The 25,172-nt window shown below is 40.0% G+C and overlaps 2 protein-coding genes across 2 annotated transcripts in view; one reads left to right on the forward strand and one right to left on the reverse strand.

Annotated features, from left to right (window-relative positions):
- Positions 1-12,649, reverse strand: part of mapk8b (mitogen-activated protein kinase 8b) — a 27,236-nt gene extending 14,587 nt beyond the window's left edge. The window contains exons 1-2 of the mRNA XM_046069713.1: positions 12,379-12,649; positions 2,784-2,959 (exon numbers count right to left, since the gene is read on the reverse strand). Coding sequence (XP_045925669.1) covers positions 2,784-2,905 — 122 coding nt within the window. The 5' untranslated portion in view covers positions 2,906-2,959; positions 12,379-12,649. The remainder of the gene's footprint in view (positions 1-2,783; positions 2,960-12,378) is intronic.
- frmpd2 (FERM and PDZ domain containing 2) overlaps positions 5,349-25,172 on the forward strand; it is a 36,660-nt gene continuing 16,836 nt past the window's right edge. Inside the window, exons 1-15 of the mRNA XM_046069714.1 lie at positions 5,349-5,422; positions 18,327-18,451; positions 18,622-18,800; positions 19,296-19,361; positions 19,460-19,639; positions 19,777-19,852; positions 21,137-21,224; positions 21,575-21,731; positions 21,834-21,905; positions 22,599-22,773; positions 23,284-23,419; positions 23,528-23,666; positions 24,253-24,405; positions 24,516-24,701; positions 24,818-24,977. Coding sequence (XP_045925670.1) covers positions 5,349-5,422; positions 18,327-18,451; positions 18,622-18,800; positions 19,296-19,361; positions 19,460-19,639; positions 19,777-19,852; positions 21,137-21,224; positions 21,575-21,731; positions 21,834-21,905; positions 22,599-22,773; positions 23,284-23,419; positions 23,528-23,666; positions 24,253-24,405; positions 24,516-24,701; positions 24,818-24,977 — 1,966 coding nt within the window. The remainder of the gene's footprint in view (positions 5,423-18,326; positions 18,452-18,621; positions 18,801-19,295; positions 19,362-19,459; positions 19,640-19,776; positions 19,853-21,136; positions 21,225-21,574; positions 21,732-21,833; positions 21,906-22,598; positions 22,774-23,283; positions 23,420-23,527; positions 23,667-24,252; positions 24,406-24,515; positions 24,702-24,817; positions 24,978-25,172) is intronic.

Raw genomic sequence — 25,172 nt, forward strand, 5'->3', positions numbered from 1 at the left:
GTCAAGCCACTCTTGAACAAGACACAGCGTCAGAAGCGTCTCGCCTGGGCTAAAGACAAAAAGGACTGGACTGCTGCTGAGTGGTCCAAAGTTATGTTCTCTGATGAAAGTAAATTTTGCATTTCCTTTGTAAATCAAGGTCCCAGAGTCTGGAAGAAATGAGGAGAGGCACAGAATCCACATTACTTGAAGTCCAGTGTAAAGTTTCCACAGTCAGTGATGGTTTGGGGTGCCATGTCATCTGCTGGTGTTGGTCCACTGTGTTTTCTGAGGTCCAAGGTCAATGTAGCCGTCTACCAGGAAGTTTTAGAGCACTTCATGCTTCCTGCTACTGACCAACTTTATGGAGATGCAGATTTCATTTTCCAACAGGACTTGGCACCTGCACACAGTGCCAAAGCTACCAGTACCTGGTTTAAGGACCATGGTATCCCTGTTCTTAATTGGCCAGCAAAATCTCCTGACCTTAACCCTATAGAAAATCTATGGGGTATTGTGAAGAGGAAGATGCGATATGCCAGACCCAACAATGCAGAAGAGCTGAAGGCCACTATCAGAGCAACCTGGGCTCTCATAACACCTGAGCAGTGCCACAGACTGATCGACTCCATGCCACGCCGCATTGCTGCAGTAATTCAGGCAAAAGGAGCCCCAACTATGTATTGAGTGCTGTACATGCTCATACTTTTCATGTTCATACTTTTCAGTTGGCCAGCATTTCTAGAAATCCTTTTTATGTATTGGTCTTAAGTAATATTCTAATTTTCTGAGATCCTGAATTTGGGATTTTCATTAGTTGTCAGTTTTAATCATCACAATTAAATGAAATAAACATTTGAAATATCAGTCTGCGCGTAATTAATGAATATCCAAGTTTCACTTTTTGAATGGAATTACTGAAATAAATCTACTTTGATGATATTCTAATTATATGACCAGCACCTGCATATTGTTTGACAATAGAAAAACATCTATTGTTTACATTTACACTATCGTTTGTTTCATTACGTAGCAAATTCCACACTTTACAGTAATATTTTTGCAAGGGGATGACGCTTTGCACCACAGTGAAGTTAGTTTTAAGTTGGATATTCGACAGACATCTGTCCACGGTACATTCTTCCACAGGTGCAGGTGTTGCAGGAAAGAAATTCACATTCAGAATAAACAAATGTGCAGGAGAGAACTGGTCAATACTGAACAGGAGGACTCAGGCCATGCAAACAAGGAGGAGCTCATACCTAACAGAGAAGTCTGTTGTATGGGTGAGCCACACAATTATACATTCCTGAAGATCCAGCCATGATTTGTGTGTCAGGTAACGTTTAATAACTTGCCCACGGACGCTCAGCTTACTTTCTACTGCCCCAAGACATTCTGTTGTTGTGATGTTAGCTATAGCAGCAGGAGAGCTGTGAGTGTCGCAGTCTGGAGCTGCTGTGCTACTCTGGGACCGTCTTGTCTTCTAATGTTAGCTTTGCAGCAGCAAGTAGGGACGGCTTGCTAAACCACAATCTAGCTAACATTAGTTACATAATTTGCTGTTTCTCACTGTATATCATAGAATATGTCACAGTATTGGATTTCTCCAGAATCACTTACCACAACATTATGATGCAGAGAAATATCATGAGTTGCTGTTGGAAATTATGTCGTAACAGTATGTTGTGATATTTCATTGAATTTACAAAACAAATTCCATATCAGAATACATATCGTTATTTGAATATGAAATGACCTGTATTGGATATTAAGATTTTAGTCATATCACACAGCCCTAATCAATAATGTGATAAAAAAAAATATATTTTATCTAATTTTATCTACATCGCTAAGTCCAACAAAAAAGGTTAGAAACATCTTGCAACACTGCAGCGTTGTTGTATTGGACTGTATTTCACTGTACAGACAAGATTAATGATGGCAACTTAGGTGAGTTCATCCTGCTTAGCTTCTGGTATAAGAACTTCACCTTTTGGGCATAAAAAATGTGATCAATCAACCACCGACACCGATGCCATCGTGGCACAACTGTTGATAAGATAGAATATCATCATATACAGGAACTAATCCTGGGTTTCAGATTAAAATGTGTTTCAGCACTGACACTTCCCCTAATCCTCTCACGTCTACAGAGATCCACAGGGAACACAATACCATAATGCACTGTCAACAAACATTACAGTTTGCATCTATTCCCTTGTCGTATGCAACGTATGCTGATATAACATCTGATCTCGTCAACTTTTGGAGGCGACAGCTGCCAAAGACTGCACACTGCACCAGTAGCTTCCATCAAATGTTTTCTCAGGTGACAGTGTCAATGAGGAAAGTTCAATTCTGCAGGTTCTACCCTCTCTGACTGATAAATAGATGAACTGATTATTTTGGCTGACAACAGTCACACATAAATAAGGCTGCAGAATCACATGTTTAATTCTGAGTGTCTGATTCATTTCTATCCAGGTTTGTAGGTTTCATACTGAAATGACACGTGAAATCTTACTTTAGTTTCAAGAGAGGTCAGAGGTGAGATGAAACTGAAAATGCAAATAGTGGGACTTCCAACTATATCTCATGAGTTTGCCTTGTTGTCATGGTAATGCCTTGGCTGTCTAACCCAGCTCTATGACAACCAAGCAAACACCATACACTGATGAAGACCATGAAATAAAGTGGATCAGTGGAACATGAGCTGATTTTATCTTGTCAAACTACTATTTCCAATACCAACACATTTCAACAACAAGACGTGATATATTTGGATTCCCCCTTTAACTCACCAGACAATTCCCTGTGCTCCGGATCCGATGGGTCTGAGGTTCTGGTAGCGCTTCAAAACCATAAAAGTTGAATCGCCCACATCTATACTGTAGTACTCCTTTTCACGCTTGTTCCGGTTCATGGTGAAGCCTTGGACAAACGCCGTGATTGGGCATTCAAGTGGAGCTCTCAAGACCTGCAGAGAGACAGACGGGTTGTAATTTTTTTGTAGAATGACATATTAACACAATCAGGAGACATGGAGCAACATTAGAATTGATTTGGACTATTCACTCCAAGGGGTAATTTTTTCCAAATTAACCATAACTGAATTTCAGAGCAAATGTCCTAACTTATGGCAGTATAACACTTCACACTGTGCATCAGGTGGCCACATTATTAGTATAGACTTGTGGCAAACTAACATTTAATATGGTGGGTAATCAGGAGCTACCAGACTTCGAGGAACTGCTGATGAACTGCTCATACTGTAGATCACTCTATGAAAAAGCCCCACCCTGCGGGCTGTCTGACTCGGAAACAGCCAACAGTTAATTTAATTAAACACTACTAGGCTTTGTCTTGGATGTAAGACACCCTTATCTGCATTTCCTAAAATGAAAACAAGTCTTATTTATTCCTTTAAAGAATTACTGACTCACTAGTAGCGATGAAGTACACTGCTCAAAAAATACAGGGAACACTTAAACAACACAATGTAACTCCAAGTCAATCACACTCCTGTGAAATCGAACTGTCCACTTATGAAGCAACACTGATTGACAGTTAATTTCACATGCTGTTGTGCAAATGGAATAGACAACAGGTGGAAATTATAGGCAATTAGCAAGACACCCCTAATAAAGGAGTGGTTCTGCAGGTGGTGACCACAGACCACTTCTCAGTTCCTATGCTTCCTGGCTGATGTTTTGGTCACTTTTGAATGCTGCCGGTGCTTTCACTCTAGTGGTAGCATGAGACGGAGTCTACAACCCACACAAGTGGCTCAGGTAGTGCAGCTCATCCAGGATGGCACATCAGTGCGAGCTGTGGCAAGAAGGTTTGCTGTGTCTGTCAGCGTAGTGTCCAGAGCATGGAGGCGCTACCACGAGACAGGCCAGTATATCAGGAGATGTGGACCTCAGACCGCTTTTGTGAGACCATATGCTGGTGCGGTTGGCCCTGAGTTCCTCCTAATGCAAGACAATGCTAGACCTCATGTGGCTGGAGTGTGTCAGCAGTTCCTGAAAGAGGAAGGCATTGATGCTATGGACTGGCCCGCCCGTTCAGACCTGAATCCAATTGAGCACATCTGGGACATCATGTCTCGCTCCATCCACCAACGCCACATTGCACCACAGACTGTCCAGGAGTTGGCGGATGCTTTAGTCCAGGTCTGGGAGGAGATCCCTCGGGAGACCATCCGCCACCTCATCAGGAGCATGCCCAGGCGTTGTAGGGAGGTCATACAGGCACGTGGAGGCCACACACACTACTGAGCCTCATTTTGACTTGTTTTAAGGACATTACATCAAAGTTGGATCAGCCTGTAGTGTGGTTTTCCTCTTTGATTTTGAGTGTGACCCCAAATCCAGACCTCCATGGGTTGATAAATTTGATTTCCATTGATAATTTTTGTGTGATTTTGTTGTCAGCACATTCAACTATGTAAAGAAAGGAGTATTTAATGAGATTATTTCATTCATTCAGATCTACAATGTGTTATTTTAGTGTTCCCTTTATTTTTTTGAGCAGTGTACATAAATGCTCATGTGTGCACTGTTTACTGCCCCTTTAACCTAATAAAAACCTGGAATAATTCTTTAATATTGGAAACTCAAACCAGCCACCTTTTAAGTCCTCAAGTGAGGTTCGTCATTTATAATGACTATAAAACCTAGAGGTCTGGGTGGTGGGAATGATGATCCAGGCAGAGAGGCAGAGAGGAAGCAGGGTTTCATGCTGGCTCTGAAGACGACAAATCATTAGTGGAATTTGGAACATTGCGCTGAGGAGGTCCACTTTGTGATGATAGCTGTGTGTTCTGCGGACCGTGACATGAACTCTAGATTTCTCAGACTACCGCTAACCCTCCCCTCCTTTCCTTTCAGTGTCCGCTAGCCTGCGAGCCCCCTCTCTTCTCCACTCCACTCCACTCATCTCTTCCTTTTCTTGGGTACGCGGCTCATCAAACCTTCACTCTTTATCTTCTGTTTTGCTTTCTCTTGTGTACAGGGCTGCAAACGCAAGTCACCACCTGAGTTAAATTCAACTCATTTTCAGAGACAAGGTTCAGAAAATAGACACGCAGGCAAGACCAAGGCAATTCAAATCCTATTCAAAGATCAATTAACACATCTGCTGCTTGCTCTGTAATGAAGCACGCTTAGTGGTAAGAAGACAAAGATACAAAGGACATCAAATCAAACTCAAAAAGTGGCTTAAAGTGACCACTGCGCCAGAAGAGCGATCTTTAAATTAAACTCAAATGCGGCGTGTCTTCCCCTGTGCCTCCTCCTCTCCTACACTCGTGTTTTATCCTTCCTGCTTCTGATCTTTGTCTCCTCTCTCTCCCCTTCTTCTCTATGACTCTGATCGTCTTCTCTCTCCCGCCGAAGAACCTTGACAGCAGTCTGCAGCAGAGCCACGCGCTGCAGAGGTACAAGGATGAATAAAATTGTTCACAAAAGAGTCTGAACTCTGTGATTTTATCTCACAGACATACTGCCACATGCACGTACACAAACATGTCGCTTCCGTAGATTGAAAAGCTTAGTAAACAAAGTCACTCAAACAAACAAATCATTCAGTCAGATTTGTCTTGTGATGACAGCCACTGTCACATCACATGGCACTACGCGATTATGTTTGTATGTTTCCATGTCCATACGTACTTCCCTCTCAGATTAACCTGCACCCGGACTTATGAGGTCAGACCCCACAAACCAGTTATCTCTGCTACGTATTCCCAACCTAAAGGGACTGCATTTATATGACAGTTTTCAAAATGTGTTTAACAATTTTGCTTCTCATTCACCCCTTCACACACATATCCACGTTGGGACGCTTGCATTGGACACATGGAAAGGAGGAGCCGGCCCTGGGATTAACAGACCCTTACCTAAGACTTAACTCCAACCACAGAGGGAGGCCCTAACAGGAGGGAAAACCCTATTAGAAGGGGGGAAAGACACCAGACCAGTTGGGCGTGGTTTTCACTCTATTTGAATTCAGCACACACAACGGTACATGCAACTCAGTTATTAAATTAAAAGTCCCCTCGCATTTGAGTGGAAAAAAACAAGTTCTTCTTCTTAACAAGGCTTTTATTGTGAAACATTTGCAGGAACGTGTTGTGGAAAACTTACTGACTTGCAACTTCACTCTCATTGTGCGTTCCAGTTATACTGGGAAGTCCGAATTCCCATTCGGAAATTTCAACTGGAACACTTAATTTCAAAGCAGTTTAAACATTTTTACATGGGCCCAACCCTAATCTCCACCACCTCTGCTGTTCGATTAACATCTGAGAGAGATCCACAGTCATACCTACCTCCTCACCTGTTGCCCGCATTCCATTCAACAAAATTACATTCGTAAAATACGGCACGCCAGCACGATCAAATGAAGCCAAGCCGTGTCACTGCAGTTAACGGTTTGGTTAAAGGTGTGCAAACAATGTAAATCACACTGTGTTTAGCTTTCGTAGCTCCTGAATAATGAATGTCACCAACAGTATGTTTCTTCCACTAGGGGTCTCCAAAATAAGGCATTTTCTTGTAACAACAAGCGTGTCAATCTTTTTAGGCAGAATTTTGACCAACTGTGGGATCACTTCCCAACTGTAGCAAATATGCAAGTATTTATTTGCACAATTATGAAAGCTTTAATTACCTTGATACATTATAATGTTGCATCCCGTCAAAGTGATGTTGCCACACCCAATTTAATTGACTCTTGCTTACTGACAGGCACCCTCACAGGACATGACTTAAACCCCTTTTACAAAATGCTCAGACTGATCCAGAGCAGCAAAAATGTCAGCTTCATTTGTCAGTGGGATCTGGTCGCAAAGGCACCAGAAATAACACATAAGCCGCATGTAGCTTGCTTTTCATTTGGTAAATCAAATACAGGCTTCGTGTCATGATCTACCAGTTACAGGTTGGCCTGTTCAAACACTGCAGAGTACGTCTAAGCTGATGTTAGGCTTCAGCGTGCGGTGTGACATGGTTTTCTCTCCTATTTGAACAGAGAACAGCACATATCAGGGTTACTGTGAGACGAGAGGATCTGTGGCTGCATGTGAAAATGGGGCTGTGCGATATGACAGTGTGTGTCAGGCTGTCAACCCTGTTCAACTGTTAGGAGGCAGATTCATGTGTAGCCCCACAGTACACAATGTTATACAAGCAGGGGCGCACACAAATGAATTAAAAGCCTTTGGTTTAGTGATCAATTGTGTGCATGTTTATATTTAGATATAACAAAATATTACAACTACATTTTATCTATTTGACCATGTGACACCTTCCGAAATCAAAGGTCTATTGATAATCCTGCTCCGACTGAACAAAAATAAACATATTGAGGCATTAAAGCTGCAGCTTTATCACAGATTTCCCAGCAACCACAGCTGGTATACTGCCATTCATTGAAAATCACTGGCTCTGAGGAAATGATATCTCTGACAACAGACAAAAAAGGAAAGATAATGCATTAACAAGTGTCAGATGTGGCGTTTGCACAGGTGAACACACATTCGCTTGGCAGTCCTGTCCAGATTCACACGGTCTAAAGAGTCTCCCGGTGATTGGCCTCACGTTGGCCATTAGAGGTCTGCTCTTGTTCACCCCGAACGCAGTGACTTCACCGTCCAGATTCTTGAAAATCAACAAGGTTATCTGGAAGTTATCTGGGAGACCGAGATTTAGTCCACCAGCAATTTGGGAGTTACAATTTGTCTTTGAACTGCTCACATTCAGCCAAAGCAATGGTTGTCGATAAGAGCCCATACAGGCGCGCTGAACTGAACCACATTCCTGTTTGTCTGGAGGGGACAATTTGGGGATCACCAAATACCAAACCAATAATCTGAGGCCAACATTAGCCAACGTGCCGATCATAATAGGAAATATTTAAGAGGCGCACTTTACAATACTCCAGCCAAACCACGTTCACTCGGTTGTGTCTTGTCTTGTAAGTTGATTATTGTAATCTTGTAATGAGCACCATGGGCCTTGAGAAACAGCATTTCGTTCATTGTGTACTCGAGGTGTGGATGAGTGACAACAAACAAACTTGAACTGGCAGCAAAAAGTTATCCTGCTCAGCTTCCAGAACGCAGCCTGGAGAGGAGATGTTAGCTAGCGCTAACCGCCTTAACTTTCCCAGCAGTTGGAAAACAACAGACAGAATTTAATAAACGGATACACAGTGACCTACACTTCACACTCACTTATTGCCGCCTGTCATGTAGCTGTCCTATGAAGAATGAGGAGAGGACGCTAGCTAAGTGCTACCGTTCTGCACAGTGTGCGGGTGAAAATCATTAACATTAGTTGTGCATTGATTTTATTGATCCTGTGAAAGTTTTGTAGCGGCAGTCATTCAATCAACAGCTGCCAGAGCTGCACTTCAGCTTTTCCGAGTTCTGCCTTTTTCATTCCGTTAACATTAAGTTATCAATTAACCTCTAGATAATCGATTAACATTTGTGAATCGATTCATAATCGTCCAAGTCCGCATCGCGATGCATCTAAAAATCAATTATTTTCCACACCCCTACTGATTATGTCTATTCATTTCTGTTATTAAAACAGTTATACACTCAGCTGTTTATCTGCGGCTGCCTGGTTTGGGTTTGGCTGGTCATTTAGCTGTATCGGGTGCCTTAAAACATGTTCAACTACATATAAAGCCTATGCACTCATCAATGTCACTTTCTGTGACTGTTAGAACTCACTGTAATGCATGAATGGTTATGATTACTAAACAGTTAGTTCTTAGCATTACAGGGCTGGGTGATGTCTATCTCCCGAGGGTCCAGATAACGGGGTCTTCACTTCCATAGTCCTCCACTGGCTTTCACATCATAATTACACACAAGGAGAAGGAGCACACACAGTTTTCATAACGAAGTGCATTGACATGCACCAAAATATAAATTCTTGGCCGAAGCCGAAACCAATTATAACGAAAAAACTTGCAGAATAACACTGAACAACTACATTCACATTTTTTCCGCCTTTTTTTTTTTTTTTTTTTTTTTAAAAACACCATAGCAGAAATTAAAAAGTCAAAATGTGTTTTTTACTCTGTTTCCCACAGGATGTGGAGCGACATGGGTCCATTTAATTTTAATGGACACATGTAATATGTTTTATTCTTTCTGTGAATATAATCCAATTAATCTTATTTCCATCCTGTACAGACAGTTTTTATTTTGAAAAACGGATGTTGTCACATGCGTTTCCTCGCGCTAAATTCATTTAAGTCCGACCCAATTTGATAAATAATGTTGTATGTGGTTCTCGTATCGCGCAACATGAACACTTCACAGCATCTCTAATACTAATAAAACTGCAACACTTGTCTTTGTAAAGAGAGAAACTGACAGGATAAAGTCGCTAACCTGTCAGCTCGCACTGGTCCGTTACAGTGGCTTTACCATAAAGGCTTGAATATGTGTGCAATCCAAATTTAGGTGCGGCTAGCTTAATCGCCTTCTTAAAAACGAGTGACAAACACTCAAAGCGGGTCAGACCATTTGTTGCCTTTTCTAAGAAGTCAGCCACAGATGGAGTGGATGTGCTAGGAGATGATTCAGCAGAACAGTGTCTGCAAACCGTGATTTTTGCATCTTTCTCAGACACTTTAAAATGCTTCCACACTGCCGACATGTCAGCATAATTGTTTGTTAAAATTTTTTTAAAACATATTAGGCCGAACACGGAAAGTGCTTTTTGCTATTTTTGGCTGATTAATTTCCGTGGCCGAACATTCAGTGGGTCTCCAAAAGTGGAGAATTTTTACAAACAATCAATCGATTAATGGAAAAAATAATTATAAGTTGCAGTTGAATGCACCTCAACAACTACAGCAGTAAAATGCAGCTTTACATGAATGCATGAGCAATAATAATCTCATGATGTAATAGTACAAAAGTCACAGGGGACATTTTTCTGCATTGAGTATTTTTACTTTTAATACTTTAAGTACATTTTCCTTATTATATTTATATACTTCTACTAAAATAAAATTTTCAATGCAGTGCTTTTACTTGTAACAGAGTATTTTTACAGTGCGGTATGATCCTGATGGGAAAATTTCCATCCATCCATCATCAACCGCTTATCCTGCGTACAGGGTCACGGGGGGCGAAAGGCAGGGTACACCATGGAGAGGTCGCCAGAGGAAAATTTCCTCATTAAGAAAATTCTAAATTCAGTTACATTGCCTAACAACACCCTAACAACCAATCCCATAACAGAAGTCATACAGCACATTGATGACAGGGCAATACTTTGGCTACTTAAAGCCCCATTTGGCCATGCAGCGGACGAGACTGTACCAAACAGGGTACAGGTCATACTCTTCACAAAACCAACAAGACGAGAAATGCCAAAACGTTCAACACCTAAATCATCACCACCCAAAAAAGCATGCAGCCTCTCAAGACACCAGCAGATACACCTATCCTCTGGAGCATGAAGCAAGGCTTTCAAAAAACACCCCCAGTAAAAACAGCCATATTACTATGTGCTGTCCGCATCACTAAACACCTCACACTTGCAGTTGCCTTTTATTAAATGGCAAAAGACATGGTGCCGATACACAACAGCTTGGAAATTAAGATTTTTAACTGATGAAAAATAACTGACCTTAGCTTTAAATGCTTCGCATGCGGATATCTTTATATATTTGACATCACTGTGGAATCTTGTACAATTTACTAATTAAAGTCGATTTTCTGTGTGCAGCTGAATCTAGTGCTAGGGAATTTTAAGTTTAGGGGGCTGTGAAATAAATATGGACTGCTATGCTGTGTGAAGTGTAGGCACAAAACATATTTGCACAAAGATAGGAAAAACAGCAAATGAAATATTACACCTTGAACAGAATTTGAACATCATCCAAAAGATTTGGAATAACATGAGATGATGTGGTGATTCTTTCTCAGGTAAACTATGTTTGCCCTTACCCATGACTGTTTAAACTGTGGCCTGCTGTATTTGTGTCAGGGCTGGTTCTGGCCGCCAGGTTAGAGAGGGACAACCAGCATCAAATATTGACTCCACCTAACTACACTAATTATGGTGTATATACCTTTGGGTACTATACACTGACCTGTTAACAGAGTTTGAATACAAAGACTGTGGATCGACCACTGAGCAAAAAAGAAAATTATTTAATATTCACAAGTCAATAGGCCCCAAATACTGGATCAGTTTCAAACAACAGAACCCCCAGGTATGAATGTGAGCTCATCTTGTGTTAGCCAGGAGCCATAAGCCCATCTCTGCAGGCTACCTTGCTCCTTTGGTGCAGGAATCAGATTTCTTGGTGCTTTTGGCTGACCACTGCTGTTCTCTTGGCACAGGTTCTTTAGAAAACCTCGTTAGCCGTGTGCAGTGCAGTGTGGGAGCTATACCACCCAAACAGGGCTATAGGAATGTGCGAGATAGAAAGCTTAACCAAGACATATAACATTAGACACACTCGCACGCACACACACACACTGTAACCTGTGACAATATCAACTTCACCTACCTTTGATCAGACAATTTTAATGAACCAGATAATTAACAACACAGATAATTTGACAAATTACAAAAGCTTTTCTTACTAGATAGAGTCTGATACACGTTCACAATTTGATTGTTGCAAGATAAAACCAACTGCAACATTATGCAATTGCCAAATTAGAGGATTTGCATTCACCTTTCAGTTTGCAGGTCAGTGAGGACATTATCATATAAAAACACATAAACACACGGACTTAACCCGTGCATATAGCCAGATATTGATATACACCATCTTCTCAGGATGTGAATAAATAGAGATGCTGCAATAATAACCAGTGTAAACTCATTTCTGCTCAGTTTACAGTGCAGGAATTGAGTTTGCACACCAAACTAATAGAAATGTGATTTACCAGCAGTAAATATCAGCAAACTGATGTTACTTTTAAAAATAGGGTATATTCAAAAGCGTCGATACGGATTCTTGTTTACACAGAAGATGTTACCGTCTTTAGTTGACCACAGACTGGAGGGTCACGGCGTTTTGGTTGAACCTTTTACTAGTCCTGTGGCTGGCAACACCAGGACCCGGCTCTCAGTTTACAGTGTAAGCAGCACTAATGTGTGTACAGCACTGACACGGAGAGGTTGCCGTAGTGTGCTTCCCAATGTAGCCACTCAGTCTGGTTGCCTTTTACCAGTTAGGCCAGACCTGTCCTGCCTGCTGTGGTTGTCACTATAAAAACGTACTGTTAACACCTATTCACAATAACGTATGTGGCCAGATTTTCTGTTCCCATCCCCCAACAGTTGACAATAACACGTCCAACATGTCTCATAGGAAGAAAAACTCCTCATATGTCGAGCTCACCCCTCTCCGGTTAATTCCAAGTGTCGACCCGCAGTCGCCGTTTGCTGCCTGCTGGAGACACAACCCGAACGTTTTGTGGAGAAAAACAGCTCTTCAGTCCCTTATTCCCTCCGGATACACTCTCGTTTCCGTCACACTAGCAGACCAGGATCATCGCAAAATACATGTGTAGCTTCTACGTAACCTAATCTGTGTGCTTCCGTGACACAAGCAGTTTCTGCCATTTCATACCAACGTCGTCGAAAGCTTGCGATGTTTCCTCGGCTGCACAATGAGAAGCAGGGGGCCGTTCAAGATCGCCTGCGCGTTCCCGGCAGCCGCTTTGAGAAAGCGGAAGCGACCTTTTTGCAACGTTTTCAAATGACACAAGCGGGTGATGAGATATTTAGCAAAGATTTATAGGTGTATTCAAAAATGTCTTACAATACATACATAAATATATACAACCTAATCAAATGTTGTACAAACGACTTTTTAACTGATGTAGCATTTAAGATAGCAAGTATGTTTTTTTTCTATTTGCTGTTAAAATTGCAATAAAAGTGGGCACTCAAATTCTTGTATACATACATTTTAATAAGTTATAGGTTGGCTAATGTACCCTACAACCTTTGTTTGTAGTACAATTTCATTTGGTACATACATTCAGTTGCCAGTTTATTGAACTAGCAAAAAGTAATGCAGTTTTATACAACAATCATGCAGTAAATTAGGCTAAAACAGGCTAAACATTATAAACTTCATGAAGGTAGAATTTATTGCAGAGCTGCGGCATTAGACTGCAATACATTATTTGCATTGTGATGGCGACCACAATAATCAACATGGGTTATTTCAAAATAATCAGCACAGACACCATTGATAAAGGAGCATGCAAGCATAATCATCCTGCACATACCTGTTAGTGTCAGTCACAGAAATGAGACATTTATTTATGAGACTTTATTCAAGTCAAAAGGCATAAAAGTACAAATAAATCAAAATTATTCTCTGTGGGTCCTTTGTTCATGATATGCTGGACCACTTTAAAACCCACAATACTTGTTAATGTTGTGATTATAAGCACTGAAATGTCAGGGTACTCAATTTTTACAGTGGTGGAAAGTTACTTGATGCATTTACCTAGGTGCAAGTAGTGTACTTCCATTTTATGCGACTTAATAGTATATACTGCTCCACTGCAGTAACCAGACAGCTAAGGTTAGGAGCTACTTTTCAGATTTTATATAAAAAAAAAATCAATCCTGTCCTGCAAATGAACCTCTCCTGTACCAGTGTTTAAATATTTTCACAGGTGTGAAATCCAACCCTTAAGAAAGCTTGTGCTGGCGGCAGGAGGTCACATGCAGGCGTCACCTTGACATATCTTCCACAGGTCAGTGTGTTAATTATTCCTTGGGCTGTAAAGGGCAGAGGCGTAAATCCTGGTTACATTACAAGGCCTCTCTTGAGGATGTGGCTGAGGATGAAATGGTGTGTAAGCATATTCTGTGTGGTATGTGGACAAGAAAACAGTACAGTACTGTAACATTTAAGGATGTGAATTCATGAGACTTTATACTCTTAGACCACTACATTACATTTCAGATGTCACTTTTTACTTCACGTCTAGTTACACACACCTGTAAGACCTATAAACGTAATGTGGTAATTTTTAAATTTTCCAAAAGTCACATTTTTAGATGGAGAACTTCTGAATATTTCTACATTGTGTTTTTCTAACTTTTTTTATTCCTTAATCATCAGGCCACGTGGATGGATACATAGCATGTTCCCTAACATCTGGTTATTCACCAAGCCATGTGTACTTGCCAGTCGAATGTGTGTTAATCTATGTAATCTAATAGAAAGTGGGACAAATAATGTGTCACTTGTGGTTGAAACATCAGATTAACACAGTGCCGCCTACAGTGGATTGGTCCTTTGCTGCCCCATCTGCTGTTAGCTTGCCCTGCAAATCCAATTATGTTCTTATGCTCCCTCGTCTAAAAATAGTTGAAAATGAAGGAAAACGCAGAAACAACACATCAATAGTTGTGAGCGCGGAGCAAGTGATGTTATGAAGGCGATGTGTCCTTTCTGTGGAGACAAATGATCTGTCATGAGGAAGTGAGGGCGTGTGACAAGCTGCCATGACGGACAGTAGCACTTGGACGAGGGAGAGACGTGTTGAATGGCAGCAGTGGATGCATAAGAGGAAGAAGGATTAGGTGCAGAGTGGCTGGATGTCTGAAGGAACATAAGAGGAATCTCTTCAGCTACCAGATGAAATAAGGTAGGCTACATAATGTGTGAAAACTAAATGATAATGTTTGAAAATTACTCATCAAAGCACCTGTTCAGACATCTGTGTTTGCAGACACAGTGGTGACAGGGGCACGAGGTACAGCATACTTTATGTACGCTGCTGCTGCAACAATACAGTTTCCGTCTGGGATCAATAACATAGAAACATTGAATGAAACTGAATGGTGGCTCTTTGCAACAAAGCGTTTACTCAAACTCACGCAGAGTAACTTTGAAGCAGGAAGAAAAGAGCCTGCATGTTCATTCAGGATTCCTCTGGTGAAATCAAGGTATCAAAACAGCCCAAAGAAACAAACACTTAAACCTGGTTAATAACATTTAACACGCTACAAATACAAAGACTTTTTATTATCTGGTGGGGTAAAAATACTTGTTATGAATTTAAAACACATTTCTCATGATTAGTTTTTATAATCAAAGCATTTTTTTCATTATTGCCAAATTAACTGTTACACGTTGGTATAATTTACTTATATTAAAGTAATAGGTCTAGCCATTTTGACATGTCACAGTAGGAAAAGCACAATAATAAAACAAATGTTGGCAGAATTCCATTTAGCTGCTTCAGTTTCAGGATCCTTGTGTTGTTTATGCTGGTTCACTGTCACACTGTCACGGCTCACTGGGACACATGAACAGATCAGAGTCATCTGTAAAGTTATTAGTAATACCTGTTTTTTTCTGCTATGAACTCAAAATGTTTGCTGTGAAAAAGGTCTATACAGATTGTTGACCTTTAGGGTCGGCCATCTTGAATTAAATCATAGTACCTGATTAACAGAGCAGGGTCACTTGGCAATCTGCCATGTGACCTGACATGCCACAATAAGCAGGTCTGCTTTCAGTAAGTGTTTTAATTCTATTAATGTGTCAGAAAGGTCACAGAGTGAAATGTGTGCAAAGCTGTGTGCCTACACAGTGTTAACAGCAGAAACGCTAGCAGCACTGGTTGCAATATTACATTCAATTCAATTAAAATGAATGAAAGGAAGTAAAGTAAAGTGATCAAGGCGGAAAACACCAACAACGTGCTTCCGTTCTGACTCCTCATCCTCTAATATGAGAAAGAACAAGATAATTACAATGAGATGCTTCCTGGAGGCTACCACACCAACATCCGGACGTTAATCTGATTGTCAGACAAATAATGAAACTCAGGTTGCTGGGGTTACGGAGAACCACGTTAATACCTCAAAGCGTTATTTTAATCTGGTTATTCACGTTAGCAATTACCTTATGCCCGTGGTGTTGTTAGTTGTATCAAATTAATACCACAATGGCTTGATGCTGCAAGAAAATCTTCAGTCAAAAGTTTTCTTTCTGTCATTGAGAGGACAATTAGCCGTCAGCCTACATTTTATCCACCGTCTTCCATCTACCATCATGAAAGAGTTCCCTCAATTTGCAAACTTTCTTTTTTGTGCCATAAAGAAATAATACTGAGTTCCCTTCTAATCATCGAATACAGAAAACAGGGCTGGTGTTGTATTTGTTTATGGTGATAATAGTCATTCTTATACAGACAAATACTAATATAAAAACTCTAATCTACAGCTAATAGTTGCTCTCAGGTTAAGTGTGTTATGCATAACACTGCTGAAGTGATGAAACACTGCAGACCTCCCTTGAATTTAACATTAAAAGACACTATGGTCCATTACAAATCAATACTGTTTGGCTATTTCAAAAGACAATGTGTGTAATATTACATCTGGTAAGCCTTAATCTCCTTTTTCTGTTACATATGCATTCAAAGTCTTCTATTTTCCCCTTGGCGACTTTGTCTGTGTCGTTATGCTGCTTATGTTATAAACTACACCACCGTATTTGGAGGTACAGCCTACACTACTACAACTGGCCAAAACTGTTATCACGATAAAAAAAGTTGATATCATTCAATATCGATAATTATCTACATTTTTAGTTTAAGAAACAAGATGGCTATTGTGTTTTAAACTATTATTTATTGTCAAACGCTTGATGTGAAACAATGGATCACTTTACACATCTGAGGTAGAACATTCAAAACAATTTTAATGATAACCACTTTTTTTCCAACACATATGCATGAGTAAAATTAAGCTTAATCTTTTTTCAGTTCTTTTTCTCAACAAAATAAATATCTTAATAGAAAAATTAAGTGCTGATTTATGTGAGATTCAAATTTAAAAAATCCAACTTGAACATTTATTATAATGTTATTGAGGAAAACTGTGATTATTTGCACATTAAGACACATGCCTTTGGTGTGAGAGACCCGGGTTCTAATCCACTGTGAGACACCAATGTATCCCTGAGCAAATCAATTAACGCCTCCATATATAACAATTGTAAGTCCCTTTGGATAAAAGTGTCAGCTAAATGTTTTATCGTTATTGTTATAATGCCCAGCCCATAACTCAACCATTGCGAATATCTACTATTTTCATCAGTAATGAGAGATTTACAAGAACAAGCAAATGAAACCATTACTTATGATCTAAGAATGATACAAGCCCATGTTTTGTTTTACTCAAAAGCTATACTTTCACATTTATTCTTTATTACCTGGTTATGTTAGATTTTGATTCTCTTCTTTAGATAAACCCTATTTAATCACTATTCATTATACTTATATACTAAACACCAGGCTCAACCAAACATACCGAAAAAATATCCAACATAACGAACAACAAAAAACAAATTGTGTGTGTATTGTGTGTGTTTTTTTTCTCAAGCTTTAAAAACTAAAACTGCAGCTTTCTGTGATCTCATGTGAAACTAGATGTGGTTAGTTTTTGATAGGAAAAGTATAAAAAACAAATGTAAAACAGACATGTTAATTTCACTAATCCTTAATCTTATCTGTCCTCAACAATGCCAACTTCTGACCTTAACGTTCACTGAGTCTGACGTACTACTCAGTAGGATTCTAGTCCATTAGGGCAGTCAGTCCGTCTGTTAAGAAATGACGCTATAGGTGACCTTTTATTTAATCAGGGGAAAGCCAATTGAGAGCCAAGCTCTCATTCACAATGGTGCCCTGCTAATACAGACAAAATAAGATACACAAAACAGTGTAAAACCAACCTCTCATCTTAGACAAAACATAAAAATATAGGAGCAGTCATTAATTAAAGCATCGTTAAACAGACGCTTAAAATGTTTCTATCTTAAAGAAGTCCTTAAGCATATTAATATAACAATATTATAACTTTCTGTATTCCGTATTCATAAATTATATATCCACGATAATGCATTTTTGTGAACGATTATGGTATCCCATATTAGTTAAAAGTGATGATAATTAAAATGGTAGCTTATTACAGACAGCTATGTAAAAAGATGTCGTTCCCTTAAAGTGGTAAATGATGGCCACCCTACCTTCTCATAGAGGATACAATGATGGGTTCTACACCTGTAATGTCACCTGTATTAAGAGAAACGTGATAAATAGTATTAAGCGATCATTTTTCAACTCCTCCTGTATTGTTATTCCTATTAACAGGCATTATTGATTAAAACATTCTGTGTTTGAAAGCAGGTACATACTGCAGCAATAGCACATTACAGGAACACATAACCTTTTCCCTCATGCATTATACAGCAGTACAGTCTGTTGACCTGCGGCTTTGAGTCTCTGTTGTGTGTGTGTCTTCCAGCAGGATGGGTACATTTGTGACCCTGGCAGAAGTGCTGGAGGCCCGGGGTTCACCACTGGATGAGGATGAGGTCTGGTGTCTGCTGCTTGCCGCCACTGAGGCCTTACTGGACATTTCCCAAAAAGGTAACACCTTACCAGTTCCCATTTCCCCCCCTGTTCCACCTGATATCTGGGTTCAGGGCTCTTTTCTCAGACAAGCATTCAAGAGCATCCAGACGGACTCATTTTGAAACAAAATGCCTACCTTAACAGTGCAAGAGTTGGTAAATGTCACAAGTTTCTGTTCTGTTCAGGTAACATGTGCAGTGTGCTGAGCCCAGGCTCAGTGCTGCTGTCAGCCAATGGGAGTTTGGCCTTCAAGAGCTGTGCCCGATATGAAGACGTGGCCTCCTTCACAGCTCCCGAGGTCCAGCAGGGTCACGCTGCCTCCACCAGGACTGCAGCCGAAAAGGTCAAAAAGCTCGAAGTGGTTGTGAGGACTCCTACTGCAAAATATCATGATGCAGACATGTGGTTCTGAAGCTGGGGGTTGGGACCCTCACTAAAGGTCGCAAGATAAATCTGAGGGGTTATTTGATTATTAACGGATAGGAAAAAATCAAAAACACAAAACTATGTTTATGTTTATTCTACATATTACTGCTGTTTTGTTGTGAAACGCTACTTTTATCACTTCACACTTTTAAAAAGTATTCAAATAAACTATCTCACAGGGAAAAACACTCATAGGTAAAAAAGAACCACAGCATCATAAAATATTGAAAATATTATCCAACCAATAAACCGTAAATTTTTTTCAGAACCATTTTCGCTTTTTATTTTATCTGTGAGTGCATAGTGCTGTGTTTGTTTTTAGTTAAAAGGCAAAACTTGTTAAGAATCAGGTAATAGCATGACCTCCAAACAAACAGTAGCACTGGACCACAAAAACGAATTCTAAATAATTTCCATGTTCTGCTGTCCTCAGATGGTTGTGTACTCACTGGGGATGACTCTTTATTGGTGCGTTGATTATCATCTACCTCAAAACCAGGTACTTACTTCCCTCTTCTGTCTCTTGCTAAAACTCATTCTTGCGTGTTCTTAGTACTTGCGCATCATCCATCTTTGCTGTCACCTCGTTCCTCCCAGCCGGTCCAGCTGAGTGCAGAGCTGGAGGGTTTGCTGCTGAGCATGTGCGAGGACATGGTGGTCAGGCGGACTGACCTGCTGACGGTGCTAGAAAACTGTGAGCTTCACCACAAGGCCTCAGTGCTGCCTCCTGCTGAACGGCTCATCAGGCAGCTGGTAGAGGATGTCTACAGAAACTCAGTGAGTGTTTGATTTGAGCTCCTTAAATGAGGTCATGTTTGGTTTTAAGTTAGTTTTTGTTGTTGTTGTTGTTGTTGTTTACTGATAGCACCAACTCCCTGCTTGTTTCCTTGAGCTGGACAGTGATGTCTTTGCAGGTTGATCATGTGTCCATGGCTGAAAATGGATCCCACCTAACAGACCGCAGTCAAGCGGTCAGGGAAAGATTACACAGTAAGAAACAGATCTCTTTGTGTCAGATTTAAAGTCCAATTGAAACTTGTTTTTTTGTCTGCTACAGCATACATATCTGTAAATTACTTGTCATGTGTCTTCTGTTCTGTTCTGCCACTGTCAGCAGCTAGTTAGCTTAGCTTAGCTTAAAGACAGGAAGCAAGGGGAAACCGCTAAACTGGCTTTGTCCACATGTGATGAAATTAATAAACATCTCGTTTTATTTCCGTACAAAACTCTAAATGTGTAAATTTGTGAGATTGACAGGTGATGGTTTCCTTTTTTAACTTTTGTCTAACTGCTGGCTGTGGCTTCATGTACCATTTCTGTAAAATAAATATGTAGCAACTGCCAGCAGCCATTAAATGTCATGTAAAAACTAGAAACAAAGGGAAACAGCTAGCCTAACTCTGTCCATAGCTAATGAAATCTCATTAATTTACACATTTTACACACTTTTGTACTGATTTAAAAACCGAGGACCATTGGACAGAGCCAGACCCAGCCCCGATATTTTGGAGCAAAACGTTTATTTGAACCGAATTGGTGGTGCCTTGAACACCCTGTTGTGTATGGAAGCGCACTGCAGTTCACTGCCTTTTTAATAGGGCTGTGTTTATACGCATGTCACTACTGATTGGGTAACACCTTCCGACACACCCACAAAATAAGAGAAAATATACCTCAAAACCCGTTACACATTTTCAAGGAAACATGTCAGTCAACCCCGAAACTGGAGCAAAGCGGAGCAATATGTTTTGAGATTGAACTAGAACAGTCTCGTAAATCTTCACAAATTAATACGTAACTTGAAAAATATAATGCAAAAATAAATGCAGAGTGATTTGTATCTCTCTATCTGTATCTGTGCCAGAGTGACTTGTATCTGTAAAAAAAATGAAGTGCAAGGATGACCAAGCTTTTCCAGTATGTGGCGGTAATGCAACATTGACAACATTTACAAATCACTCTACATGTATTTGTGCATTGTGTTTTACCAGTTACGTATCTTGTTTGTCAATACTTATGAGACTGTTCTAATCCCATAATTACCCCCTGCTTACAGCCTTTATGCCTCCCTAAGCTTACTGACTGCTGATTCTAGCGCCATATAGCATACACACAAGAGTAGTATCAATCTTCTCATCAAATTCTCATGAAAAAACAGAATAAATGTATTTTCCAAAATGTCAGAAAGATGTTTTAGACATTTTACCACACCAAATGTGAAAGCTATAATATAAGCACTTGGACATGAGGATTACATTCCAATTTGTTTTTCAGGTGGCTCTTCTAGTAACTCAACATGGGCGCTGAAGAAGAAGATTTCTAGAACATTCTTCGGAACATCTTATCCATGCGAGGCCGCAGGGTCTGTGTCCAAACATATTTTACACACCTTATAACAGAAGTTTTTAATCACACACTTCACTGCCATAAACCTGTTTACAGGTTTGAAGCACAGTAAGAAGACAGAAAAAAACATGTTGTTTACTTCAAAATAAACTAAATTAAAAGTTTGATCAGTTGCTTAAATGACAAAAACAACGAGGAAAGAGAGACAAGTAAAAAGACAGTGTTGGGAAGACAAAACCCCCAGAGGAGGTTTCTGCCATGAAATGAGTGATGTTTCTTTGAATCATCTTTGATCTTTGATCTCTGTCATGAGTGACAGATCTCACCTCCCCTCAGACTGAGAACGGAAAAACTAATTTTCCCCAGGATTCTCTCGGGAGGTCGACACAGGGAGAGTTACGGCACCTGGCAGCAGCTGAATCACAGCCCCAGCACTCCATACATGGATGGCAATCGAAATGCCAACTCAAGATCCCTAACACAGTTCGAGTCCACAATGAGTCTGAATGACAAGAAAGCGAAGGTAAGCAAGATTATTATATAATGTTACATTATATAATAATAACATAATATCTTGTGGTGGGGAGTTGATAGTATATTTCTTTTTCCTTGTCCTCTGTTGCAGGACATGGGTCCTGAGTTTATTAGGATGTTAGATGAGCCGCTGGTTGTCTTGGAGCTGCCTGGATCCATTGTGGTGAGTTCTTGAAAAAAAAATTTTTTGTCATTGTGAGAGTTTGATTATCTCTGCTTCTTGAAACTCTGGAACTTTGTTAACAAACATTTACACAACCCCTAATACAAACAGAATAAAGCACTACTCTGCAACTGCATGGGTAACTTCTAACCCTAAACATATTCAGAAAAGAATTTCCTAAAAATAGTAATACCACAATGTAAAAATACTTTGTTACAAGTAAAAGGCCTGCATTGTAACCTTGTACAACAGCTATACCATGAATATATAAGTACCAAAAGTAAAAGTATTCATTATGCAGAATGGTCCATTTCAGAATAATGCACATGATTTTTTGAATTAGCGACTGTAAGAAAGTAAACAGCAGTCCATCCATCCATCATCAACCGCTTATCCGGCGTACAGGGTCGCGGAAGTAAACAGCAGTAAGACAGATAAAAAAAGTCTTATCTAACCTTAACCTATACTAATAGATGATAATTTATTTGATTCATTGATTATATAATGTATCATTATCATTATCTGAATCTACCAAGTCACTAGTAAATGAAGTTACAAAATAAATGTAGGGGTGTAAAAAGCTCTGTAAGTATATTGCCTCTAAGGTCACTCCCATTAGATTTTTAAAAGTATTTGTTTATTATTGTCATTAGTTATTCATTAATCCCTAAATGTCTTTTCTCCATCTCGCAGTCAAAGAAAGGGAAGTCTCCAATCACTCAGAGAGAGCTGAGTGTGGTGATGCCAAATGGTCAGAGCATTCTGGTCAAGTGTGAGGTGAAAACCAGAGGAGGAGACGTCTTCGACATGATTGTGGCTCACTCCAACCTGATGGAACATTTCTACTTTGGCCTTGCTTATTTAGACGGTAAAGAGCTTTGAGGATAACGAGTTAGTGAGTGTGTAGTCACTGGCAGATTGACCTACTGAGACGCTGAAGGAATGACTGCCTGTCTTTCTGAAGGGCTGTCTGAGTTTTCACGCAATGCGTGTGTAGTACAAAGTGGATTATAATCCAGTTGCCCTTAATTTTAACCCACCTTGGATAACTATGACTTGGATGACATCATGTGTGGTTTATTTGAACACTAGATCATTTTGAGGTCATTTATTCAGGTGTATGTAATTTACATCCTGGTGGGAAAACATGCACACACAGAAATCATAGGGAGATGAACACCTTCACTTCGACATGCAGTATTTACAGTGAATTACCAGCAAAAACACAAATAATCTACAAACATGAGCATGTAGCCAGGTCAGCAACTTTTTGGTGTGACCACATCTGTCGTATGGGGCTTGTGTCGTGTAGGTAGATTAGAAGTCGTAAATTATTCATATCATCTCACAATGTTTCCTTGTTCTTTTCTCTGATCAGATAACGAGTTTTTCTTTGTGGACAACGATACCAAGATTTCCAAAGTTGCTCCGGATAGCTGGAAGAAAGTGCCTACAACCACCTTTGTCCTTTTCTTCAGGATCAAATTCTTTGTCAATGACATTTCTCTTCTTTTGTAAGTATTTCTTCGTGTGTTGATACCAAAAAAACCCCTCCAAAAAGACATGAGCATCTCGTGAAGTCGGGTTGAATCCTTTTGAATGTGTGCGGTCTTCTCTATCAGGCACAAACAGACCCGCCACCAGTATTACCTCCAGCTCAGGAGAGACCTTCTGGAAAACAAGCTGTCCTGCCATGAGGAGACTGCTCTGTACCTGGGAGCTCTGGCCCTGCAGACAGAGTGTGGAGACTGCATGCCTGAGGTTGTGCACCACGGATTTGAAGAAAATTTTGTTGTTATAATCACGCTGATGTTGTGGAAACATCAGCATCTAAGGTCCAACTAGAAATTGATTTAAAGGTACCACATACAGCATTTTTAAACATCAACATATTAATGATTCACAGTAAGTGTCATAAAAATGGTGTATGGTATAGTATAATTATTGGAAAGTACACTTGTGCAATTTTCCCTTAAGACAAGACACTACAGTTAAAAACACTGTTTTTAAATGCACTGGTCGACATGTCTTCTTTCAGACTAGTGGCAAGAAAAATAGGTGTTTATTTAACTACACTTTGTCTATTTGCATCTGTAGATTTCCTAAATTCACCAAAAGTTAACATTAGATGGTACCTCATTTGCATATTTAAACAAACACATCAGAAAACTTGTAATACAAAAAATTTATTGTCATAATGTAAGTAATTAATTGGGAAGTTTCATGGTGATATTAGTTCAAATATTTAAACATTTCACCTTTAAAAAAACTATAGCTTTTTGCATGTATAATTTAGTTTCTACTGCATTCATTGTCTAAATAAAAGCTTTTGATCTGTTGTGTTTAGGTGTACGGTAGGACCTACTACCGCCCTGACCAGTATGTCTCCAAGAGCGTGATGGAGAAACGTGCCCTGCCTTACATTCAGGGGGAGCTGCTGCGACTTCACACCAACAACGCTCAGATGCTCGCCGACGAATCAGAGCTTGAGTTTCTCAAGGTAGCAAGATATTTCATAATGAAAATGAATATCTAGTGGTTTGCACCTATACCACTATGACTGCTCTAGTATCATATGAAGTATGGTTACCACTCTATTTATGCCTGTAGGTGTGTCAGCAGTTGCCTGAATACGGCGTGTTGTTCCACCGTGTGATGCGTGAGAAAAAGCCTTTAGAAGGGGAGATTATTCTCGGGGTTTGTGCCAAAGGAGTCATCGTCTATGAGGTTAAAGATGGCTGCCGATCCACTAGTCAGAATTTCCACTGGAGGGAGACAGCTACGATCTCCTCTAATGTGAGTGCAGTCATTCTTTTATCATTTAATCAAATCAAATTTAAATGACAATGAAATTGTTGTAGTGGCATTTGTTATTTTTCTGCGCGTCTTATCTTTCCTTTGTGTTCCTGCAGAGGCGTAAATTTGTAGTAGAGTGCCGGGGCAGCAAGAAGAAGTACACCTTCATCACAGAGAGATCCAAGATAGCCAAATATCTGTGTAACCTCTGCTCAGCCCAGCACAAGTTTAACAATGAGATGAACTCTCGCCAGCTCAGCCACAGCCTGGTCTCAGGTCAGTTTCCGACTATTGCCCAAGCTGGCTTTTGAGTTGTGGAACTCGTCAAAGCTTATTGCCATTTTCTGTGGACCTCAGAAGACGTTAGTGAAAAGATGAAACTGAAACCCACTCTGCTGTTTGGTGACTTTTCTTGTTGACCATTTCCACTCCTGTGTGTGTTTCTTTGCATTCACCTCCAGAGGACAACAT

Source organism: Micropterus dolomieu, linkage group LG14, assembly GCF_021292245.1.
Source record: "Micropterus dolomieu isolate WLL.071019.BEF.003 ecotype Adirondacks linkage group LG14, ASM2129224v1, whole genome shotgun sequence".
In the NCBI taxonomy this organism is placed as follows: domain Eukaryota; kingdom Metazoa; phylum Chordata; class Actinopteri; order Centrarchiformes; family Centrarchidae; genus Micropterus; species Micropterus dolomieu.